Here is a 10,669-nt window from a genome sequence, read left to right on the forward strand (position 1 = left end):
TCTGGAGAACCCCGCTATCAATCATTGTCTTATCCCACCCTCCTTTCTCGGATTGGTCAATCATAATGTCCGTCATTATCTTATCACACCTTCATCTCTCTGATTGGCCAACAGCGCTGTCTATTACTCTCTATCCCACCTTCCTCTCCCTACCAGAGATAATGGGAACTGCAGATGCTGGAGAATTCCAAGATAATAAAATGTGAGGCTGGATGAACACAGCAGGCCAAGCAGCATTGTGCTCCTGAGATGCTGCTTGGCCTGCTGTGTTCATCCAGCCTCACATTTTATTATATTCCTCTCCCTACCAGCGTGTTTCATAAACGCTGGGTGTCCACATTCCGCTTTCTGATTGGCGGGCTCTGCCGTCCATTAGTATCGCATCCTTTTCCCGACCTCTGAATGGTGATCCCTGCTGTCAATCAGCGTCCTGTTTCAGATCCGCTCTTTAATCGGTCACCCAGAAGGACACGCCGCGTCCCTGATCCCGCCCCCGGTCTCCGATTGGCTGCCGCCGCTGTCCTTCAGCGGCCTGATCCGCCCCTGTGTATAAAGTTGGAGAAGGGCGGCCCGGTCACTCACTCGTCGCTAGAATGGCGCTGTGCATGGTTCGGAGAATGTGTGCGCTTCGCGGGCTTGCTGGCGGCATGAGCCGCCTCGGGGCAGCGAGGATCACTGTCTCTAGGCCCATGGCATCTTCGGGTAAAGAGAGTTTCTGGGGTGCGGGGAGGTAAACCGGGCTCCGAGAGTCCGGGCCCCCGTCCTGACTGTGACCCCAGGGTGACCTTACCGAGGTGGACGGGTCTATTCGGAGGCGGGGGTGTCGAGCAGGCGGAACTATTCCCTGTGGAAGGAGGGGGAGTGGGGAGACGCTGCTGGGGGGGGTGAAAGGTCAGCTGCAGGAGTTAGCTATTTAATAGACTTGTCTCTTCACTGTTTTTAACTTAATCTAGATGATTCTTAAACGTTTTATCTCTCTGTGGTCATTATGTTGAGTGTCACTGACTGAAGATTGATCCAGTGGTTTATAATTAACTTTGAGCTAATCCAACACCATTAACTATTTTGCCCTGACCAATTATTGTACTCAGTTCAGAAAGTTCACCCTAGTTCAGTGTTATATCTCTTCAGTTCAGAAAATCAAATACCTGTTGTCTGATGTAATGTTTCAATTGGGGAGTAATTGAACAGAAAGCAAGCATTCAGTAGAAATGCATTTTAAAATTGTAAGCTGAGCTGTAGAGATGTTTTGAGGCTAATACATTCTTTTGATTTGTAATGGTTCATTTTGAGTTAGCCAAATAAGTTCCCTAGTCCTGGCAGAGGGGCTCGTGAACTTGGAGTCTGTGGTAGCTGTGATTATTTTTGGAAGCATTTTGACATGAATTTGAATTAAATGGAACAAAAGAGGCATGGGAGAAAGCCCATGTTTTGCAAACTGTGTCACCTGTTTTGTTTCAGAGTCCAGCAGCCTACAACCTGGCTCATGGAAAGTTGTGTCTTTGTGTTTTAAAGAACAATGAGTAATTAAGCATTTGAAATTTGGGGCCCGGAGTTGATTTGAAAGTTGCTAGTTAAAAGGCTGCACAAGATGTAATACAGCATTTCATTGTGTACCTGGCTTGAAGCAATGTTGTAAGGATACTGCAAATTACCTTTAGATTTTCTACACTAGGTATTCCTACTGATGAAGAACAATCAACTGGGCTTGAGCGGAAAACCTTGCAAGCTATGAAGAAAGGAATGGTAGGCTCAATTTACTTCTAAAGTAAAACAAAACAGCTGATAATGCATCTACATGATCTCAACTTTTCATAAATTATTTGTGACATGTTGACAAAACATGCTGAATAAGTTTTTAGAAAATCACCACTGTTTAATTTTTTTCTGTTAACTAGCTGTTCCAATGTGAAACAGTTTGATTCCTTGCTGTGATTTCAGTTCACTTATTCTGACATATGACGTGCCTCTGGTGCAGGTGGGAATTGAACCCAGATCTCCAGCACTGGGATAGGGACTATGCTACAAACTGACTATAGTGGATGGTATTTTGAGCATTCATGTTAATTGCTGCCTTCTGGCTTAAACTAAAGGAATGATTGTGTGCTCTTATCAGAGTCTAATCTGCTTATTATCTGTCAGAGACATACAAGAAACAAAGCACAGGCTTGAATGAGCTACAATTAATACCAACTCTCCCCATGGCCCTGAGTTATTTTCCCTTTCAGATATTTAACCAGTTCCCTTTTTCAAAGTTACCATTTTATCCATTTGCTTCAACCAGCATTTCTGGCTGAACACGACTTAGAATCATAGAATCCCTACAATGTGGAAGCAAGCCATTTGGCCTGTCGATTCCACACAAACCCTCCAAAGAGCATCGTAGCCTGACCCTATCCCAGTTAACCTTGCATCTGTCATGACAAAATCATCTAACCTGCACTTCTTTGGACTGTGGGAGAATGGGCAAATTCCACCCACTTCTGCCTGAAGGTAGAACTGAACCTGGTGCTGTGAGGCAGCTGTGGAACCCACTGAGCCACCATGCTGCCCACCTTGTTCTACTCTTGTTTTTTTAAGAATGTTTGTTTTAATCTGTGTCCTGTGGTTCTGGGACACAATCCCTGCAGGGCTGAAAGAAGCCACTCAGCCTGTTGAGTCTATCAGTCCTCCAAAGAGCATCCCACCCAGACCCATACCCCTATCCCAATAACCCAACATTTACTGTCACTTACCTGCATGTCCCAAGACAGTATAGGGAATTTAACATGCCTAATCCACCTAACCTGCACATCTTGGGATTGTGGCAGGAAACTGGACCACCCAGAGGAAACCCATGCAAACGTGGGGAGAATTTACAAACTCTACACACAGTCTCCCAAGGGCAGAACCGAACCTGTTTCTCACGTGTCATGAGACAGCAGAACTAACTACAGAGGCACTGTGCTGCCCATTGTCCTAAACTACTCTGTCAAAACCCTTCAAAGAGTTAAATTGTCTTAAAGCTGCTCTGTGCTAATGAGAACAGCCCCAGCTTCCCATTCTGTGTAGATCACTGAAGTTCTAAAGCAGACCAAGTACACAGTTAATTGCCTTTTCCACCTCCTGAAGTCTTACCAGGCCTCCTCTTGTTCAGTAGTCTAACTGAGGCCTGATCAATGACCTTGTTTTTTGTGTTTATTTTTGAGGGTTAGCATTAAACCCTTTAGAGTCTGGTGATGGGTAGGAAGTGCAGGCTTTCAGTTTTATTTGACTTGGAGTGGACTTGGACTTCTGTAGAGCCCTAGTGCGATTGCTTCAGTATTCACTGGTGGAATAGTTTGGAATATTTTCACTGTTTTTGTCCTGCCCAGGTTTTCTGTACTTGGTGCTTGTGAACATTAACGGGGTGTTTTGCATTGTTTCTGCAGGTCTTAATAGCAATATGAGGAGAAACAGTCAGGATTCCCAGAGGAAAAGCCAGTTCCCTGCATGTTAAGTTGCCATACCATGTGTACATTTAACAGTGTGACATGATAGTATTTGTGATGGTGATGGAGAGCGCCAGCAGAAACAGTGTGCTGTGATTGGTTCAGCAGGACCAGACATTCCTCATGAAGTTTGAGGTCAGCTATTCAGTGGCTTGTGCCTTTTTATTAAAGATAGTCTAACATAGACAGCTAAGAGAATTGTAGAAGCTTTAGCTGTAAACTGAATCCAATGAGGTGTGAAGGGTCTGGAACCTCATGAACAAAGCTGATCCTTTGTGAAATGTCATGGAAATGCAATTTGTGAAGATGGGAGGTTGTTTCTTGTGTAAAAATAAGATAATTTCTTGTTTGTCATGCACCTACAGGTAGTTGATCAGTGGTGTTGTAAATTATTTTTATTTTTAGAGACAAGAAAACTGCTGATGCTGGAATCAAAGTTATACAGACAGGCTGGAAGAACACCTGAAATGTTGACTGCTCCTTTCCTCCAGATGCTGCTAGGCCTGCTCTGTTCTTCCAGCCTCCTGTCTGTCTACCTCCTTTTTATTGATGATTTTCTTGGAGGTGATAAAGGGATATAGGGTAACTTCAGTAGCTTATCTGGAATTCCAATTCACTTGAAATGATCTTTCTAAGATGTGTTGGAACTTTAAACTATTTTAAGCTAGAATTAGTTGGTAAGGTTCCCAACTGTAACAGTGCAGTTTTAAACTCCAGTCTCTCCTCTCAGTTCCTGCCAGTTAGAGGTTGTGTTGCTCTGATTTTACTTTTATCTACTGTTTTTAAGATTGTTCCAATTATATTTTTCTGTAGGATCCCTACAGCATCTTCAAACCTAAAGAGTATGCAGGCACCAAGGAGGATCCCCATATTGTTCCGTCAATCACTGAGAAGAGGCTTGTTGGTTGCATTTGTAAGTTACAAATCTTACTGAAGATATTTACTTCAATTGACCTTTCACTGCAGCAGCTGAGTGCATCACCAGTTCAAATCCCAGCATGGGGCAGATGTCCAATTGATGTCATTTCTGAGCCCGTTAATGTCAGTGAATGTGGGATTCCTGCCATTCACAGTATGGTTGTTAATTCGTCCACGAGTTGCAATAATAGTCATGGGAAATGTGTGTACCTCAGGAGCAGCCATGAGCTGTTTGTAAAACCACTTGTAATGATGGCTGAGGAGGCCATTCTTCCTGGGCAGCTGTGCTGTCATAGCTGTTTGACTGGAGCTGCCTTCTCTAATCCCAGGGCCTTGCTGAAACCTTTCTTTTCAAGCCCGTGGCCATGTACTGCTTCTCTGGTGGACAGGGAAAGGAATAAAAGCGTATTTTTTTGAAAGTGTATCTTTTTAAAACTGCATCAAATTGTCTCATTTTAGATAACTTTCAAATGAAATTCTTAAATAGTATATGTCATGAGATGGCAAATAACCTTTAGCCCTTTGTCCTTGTCATCTTTGCCTAAGAGTTCTGTTTGTGTTCTAGAACCTGGTGTTCAGACTTTAAAGGGTAGATATGAAGCAGGGCTTTTTCAGTAAGTATTTCTTGTGATTAAAACAAGTCAAACATGTAATTCCATAACTTGTCAAAAGCACCATTAAAAATGTACAGGAAGGACTATTGAAACCAAGAGGCAAAGCACATGCTTTGTTAATGGACAGAATAACAAACAAATCAAAACTTTTGTACTTTAAGATGTAGGAAGGGCAGGTCTTGCTAGTTCTTTGTTTGTTTGATTTTTTTTTGAGGTTGAATGGAGGTAGGAAATTTTTTTGATTAAAAATGTTACAAAGTTGTACCAAGATTTTAGAAGGCAAATGAGGCTCGTTCTCAACCTGAAAGAATGTATTTCCAGGGTTTGCTTCCTTTTCCTGCATGATGACTCTCCATCCCCTTCCTGCTGTGCTGTCAGTCTATAGACTGTCCCTCTCTTGGGTGGTGATGAGAAAAGAATGTTATCCGTAGTCAGTTCTGATTCTATGACTGATCGAAGTTTCTGTTGCCCACACAGCTATTCATAAACTGGTTCCTTTTGTACTGTGTGTGGTTTCTGAAGTTGAGAGAAACCCTAAATGAGTCTTTGTAAATACCCAGATGATAGGAACTGTACATTTTACAAATGGTAGTCCTGTCCAGAGTGCCTCTTAGTGGGAGAGTACTCCAACCATGGTTGTTACACTTTTTATGACTTTACAGAGCCTTTAGTTCTTGTCTGTGCAGAATTTGGGAGACATGACCTGATTCCCTGGACTCTGCTTTGGGCTAAAGTCAATGATCCACTTTGTCAAGTTTTTTTTAAACTTAAAATGCCTCTGCTCTCCATAACTTTACAGACAGATCATGCAAGCATTGCAGTTAGCCAAGGTCTGACTTTGCTGTTTGTTTTAACTTTAGGTGAAGAGGACAACACTGCAATTGTTTGGTTCTGGCTTCATTCGGGAAGTCCCCAGCGTTGTCCATCCTGTGGATCTCACTATAAACTTGAACATCATGAGCTTCCTCATTAGCTCCTTAACAGTTGCTATTGACTTTCTCCAGTAATTTGCTTTAAATTAACTGTCTTTATCACTTGAAACAAAATAATAGATTATGTGCACTTTACAAAATAAATACTGAATAATGGTCTATAATTACTTTGTAATTATTTCTGATTTTGCATTCACTGGGTTGGATTGAAGTATTGCATGATCTTTGTATTGAAGGAGGTATTATTGTATTTGGTGCATCAGCAGTAGTCAAAATATTGCAGGTGACAAATGGACCACCCCCTGAAAGTTCCCAAATTGCCCGGGCAATCCATCCCACCCACTGCCAGCAACATGTTAAGGATAGCAGGGCAGATGCCATGGCTCTGGCACTTGGGACCACATGGATGGCAGTACTATCAGGGGAAACATTTGTGATATCTCTGAGCTGAACTACAGACTGAGCAACTAAGGATGGGCCTGTTACCTGCATTCTTTATATCAAAACAAAGGGACCTAGAGGTCAGGAGCACAGGGGCCTCAGACTGTGTGCAATCACTCAACAGGCTCAGGATTCTCTTTGGCTTGTTTGGATGAGCCAGTTGATCATGGCACTTTGTGGTGCGGGAAGCAAAAAGCAGCGCGTTGGAGGTGTGGCACGCTGACAGCAAGAGGGGTTGACACTGTTTTCAACATCCAAAGGCCAGTCCAGCTGTCTGTAATTTTGCCTGGGGCTAGGATTTGTGACATTTCTCCTATGGAGAGGAACCTGCAATTTCAGTGGGAGGATCAGTTGTCGTCATCTCGGTACCAACCACCAGCATGACAAAGAAAAAGGTTCAGCATAGTCTATGTTGTGGTTGGTTGGCTCACTGAGCTGGTTCATTGTTCCACAGATGTTTTATTACCCAGGTAACATTAGTGCATCCTCAAATTAAGTACTGTTATGTTTTCCTATCTAGTGTTTTAAACTCTGGTGTCCACTGAGCTGGATTACCTCACTTGTGGTTCTCCTTTGCAGTGGAAATAGAGTCTAGCTCTGTTTATTGATGCCCTTGGTGGAGAACCAGGCTTATAGGAACTCCTGTGCTTGTCTCTCCTTTGCCTGTCCCAAGATCCTGGTGTTGTCCCAATCGAAGTGGTGGTTTTCCTTTCCAATGTAGATGGAGATAAATGAGTATTTGTCGTGTGGATTTTTTAAAAAATTTTTTGGTTGCTAGTTAATGTTCATGTACCCTTTTATGGTTAATTTCCTTCTTGTTTGTCCAATATAATGTTTGTCACAGTCTCCTGCAGAGAATCTTGTATATGACATTGGTCCTATCCATAGTGGGTAGTGGGTCTTTGGTTCAGGTGAACAGTTGTTACAAGGTTGATGTGGGTTTGTGCGCTACTCTGATGCCAACGGTTGTAGGAGTTTTGTGGTCAGTTCCAACACGTTCCTGATGTAAGGTAGCATGATGTGTGTAGTATCTTCCTGGTGGTGTTCGTGTAATAGGCATCTTCTGACCAAGTTGTGTTTTTTTTTTTGATATCCATTGTCCTCGAATGCCTGGAAGAGGTTGAATTCTTCTTGGTGTAGCTCTGCTGCAGTGTGTTTGCTGTACGTTTTAAATGTTCTCACGTAACTTCATTTGTGGGTGTTAGGGTGACTGCTGTTGAAATTTTGTGCTTTCAGTGTGTGTGGCTTTCCAGTGTACCTTTTTGTCAGGAATTCCCCATTTGTCATGCGTTCTACTGTGGCATCCAGGAATGAGAGCTGTTTGTTCTTTCCCTCTTCCCTGCTGAATCTGAGCCCAGTGAGGGTGTGGTTTATTAGTTTTGTGTGTCTCCTCTATTTTCGTCCTTTTAGTAATGACGAAGGTGTTGTCCCCTTAGTATCCATAGTTTTGGTTGAATTGGCAGAAGGGCCGTACTTTCAAGTCTCTGCATCATTGCTTCCACTGTTACTCTGGAGATAGCTGACCCCCATAGTCGAAGGGTTAAACACCAAGTTTCAAAAAGCAGAATCTCCAAAAGCCAATCTCAGGATTGTTACCTGAGCAGTGTGCATGTTGGCACATAGCAAATAAGATTAGAGGTGAGCGCATCAAATGGGTACTAATTGCTAGGCAATTTAGGTAAGGGGGACCTGTTTCAATAGTACAGACTGTACTAGGCTGAGTTCTCCAATGAGTTGTTAATTTGTGTAAAGTTCACTTTTTTGTACTGCAGCCAAAAATGGAAAAGATGCTCCTCTTAAACCAATGATATTTAAAATATCTTAAGCAATGCCTGAATTGAGTAGTGAGGGAGAAGACCTGACCAGTCAGCCTCACCTTTTGTGTTCTGAGCAATACTGACCAGGGATTGAAGAGCTAACTAAAAGATAATGGGTTCAATTTGTTCTCAGTGCAGTAACTAGCTTCTACATAGGGTCTGTTAAATAACAGCTGGCCTGTGTGGGGGGGAATGAAGGTAGAAATCCCAGATGTTTTCAGCATCAACATATCTGTCTTGCTCTGGGGTTGGGGTTGGCGGTGTGGGGTGCGGTGGAGAGAAATGTGTTCTCACTGTCTTGGACAAAAAGGCATAAACTACATTTGAGAGTTAGTGAAAGGAAGAATATGGAGTCCCGCATGAAAAGGCAAGACAGCTGGGTCTAATCATGCAACCAGGGCACTGAAGCCTGGTCATCGCCGAGCAAATAATGTCAAGGCATCATTGAAGAAGGGAAGAGGATTGCTGAACCAATCCCTTTTGTTTTTGTGTGTTTTTTTTTGGATTAATTGGTACAGAACTGTGTTCCTGTGAGCCCTTTTTAAAAAAATATTATATCTCAAATTCAAAATCTTACCTATTCTATTGAGAGTCCTAGAGCACAGAAATATACCCTTAGGTCTAACCAGGCCATGCTGACCATGTTCCTAAACTAAACTAGTCCCACCTGGCTGTACATGGCACATCTCCTTACAAACATTTCTTATTCATGTACTTATCCAAATGTCTTAAACCCTGTAACTGTACCCACATCCACCACTTCCTCTGGAAATTCAATCCACCTGTGAACCCTCTAACAAAAATCCCTAGTCTTTTTGTTTTTAAAATAGTCTTTCTACTCTCTCACATTTTAGATTAGATTCCCTAGAGTGTGGAAACAGGCCCTTCGGCCCAACAAGTCAACACTGCCCCTTGAGGCATCCCACCCAGACCCATCCCCCTATAATCCACACACCACTGAACACTACAGGCAATTTAGCATGGCCAATCCACCTTAACCTGCACATCTTTGGACTGTGGGAGGAAACCGGAGCACCCGGAGGAAATCCACGCAGACATGAGGAAAACGTGCAAACTCCACACAGACGGTTACCCGAGGCTGGAATTGAGCCCAGGTCCCTACTGCTGTGAGGCTGCAACGCTAACCACTGAGCCCACTCTTGAAATCCCCAATCTGAGGGGGAAAAACACCTGCCATTAACCTTAGCTCTACCGCACCACATGTGCGTACCCACCCCCATGATTTTATAAGCCTCTATCAGATCACCCCTCAACCTCCTACAGCATTTTTGTTCTTGTTTTTTTAATAGATTGGTATCCAGTAGAGATAATATTATTGTTTTAGAACAGTTTAATTAGAATTTTTTTTAATGGAAAATGTGCTGTATTAGACATTGGTATTTCGCTTGGGAACGCTGCAGTCCAATGGTATCAGTGTGGACTTCATAAGCTTGAAAATCCTCCCCGCCCCCAACCGCATCCCAAAACCAGCCCAGCTCTTCCCTGCTTCCCTAGCCTGTCTTTCCTCCCACCTATCCCCTCCTCCCACCTCAAGCCCCACCCCCATCTCCTACCTACTAACTTCATCCCGCCCCCTTGACCAGTCGGCCCTCCCTGGACTAACCTATTCCCTCCATAACTCCCCGCCTACACTCACCTTTACTGGCTCCAACCCCGCCTCCTTGAACTGTCTGTGTCCTCTCCACCTATCTTCTTTATCCATCTCCCACTGTCTCCCTATTTATTTCAGAACTTCCTTCCCCTCCCCCATTTCTGCGGAAGGGTCCAGACCTGAAACGTCAGCCTTCCTGCTCCTCTGATGCTGCTTGGCCTGCTGTGTTCCTCCAGCTCCACACCTTGTTATGGCAAATAAATGGTAATGTGGGAAACTGTATGCAACTACTGACTGTGGTGGGAAGAATACAAAGGCAATGTAGGAGTCATGGAGATGTACAGCTCAGGAAAAGGCCCTTTGGCCTATCTCATCCATGCTGATCAAGAGCAAGCACCTAACTATTCTAATCCCGTTTTCCAGCACTTGGCCCAAAGCCTTGTATGTTATGGTATTACAGGTGTACATCTCAATACTTCTTCAATGTTAGGGAATGATTGCTGACACTGAGAACAGCCAGCAGTCGTGTATGTGCGATCAATGGGAACACATGGCTCTGAGCACTGACATCATGTACATACCACATATGACATCACATCAATACATTAATGCACATGCACAATTTTGAAGTAGGTCTCAGAGAAGTTGGCGTCATGTCTCCCCACCCCCTCCCATTTGGTTCTCTTCCTCCAAGATTCTCCCCAACCCCCCACAGTTTTCCACTTCACCAGTTTCCAACCGTATAGCCTGCCACCCCTCAAGAGTCATCTTCCCCAAAACACAGTCTATCCCCCCCATCCCACATTCCTGATCTCTCCTTCAGCCCCATCCTGCACCCCACAGTCTTCTCCCCACCTCTCGTTTC

General features: G+C 43.7%; 1 protein-coding gene across 1 annotated transcript; it reads left to right on the forward strand.

Annotated features, from left to right (window-relative positions):
• Nucleotides 1-563: 563 nt before the first annotated feature.
• Nucleotides 564-6,098, forward strand: LOC125461662 (cytochrome c oxidase subunit 5B, mitochondrial). The gene is given in 5 exon segments (XM_048550603.2): nucleotides 564-702; nucleotides 1,676-1,746; nucleotides 4,284-4,383; nucleotides 5,863-5,912; nucleotides 5,914-6,098. Coding segments are annotated over 5 exon segments (426 nt in total). The 5' UTR covers nucleotides 564-593; the 3' UTR covers nucleotides 6,010-6,098.
• Nucleotides 6,099-10,669: the final 4,571 nt, after the last annotated feature.

Source organism: Stegostoma tigrinum, chromosome 20, assembly GCF_030684315.1.
Source record: "Stegostoma tigrinum isolate sSteTig4 chromosome 20, sSteTig4.hap1, whole genome shotgun sequence".
NCBI classification, from domain to species: domain Eukaryota; kingdom Metazoa; phylum Chordata; class Chondrichthyes; order Orectolobiformes; family Stegostomatidae; genus Stegostoma; species Stegostoma tigrinum.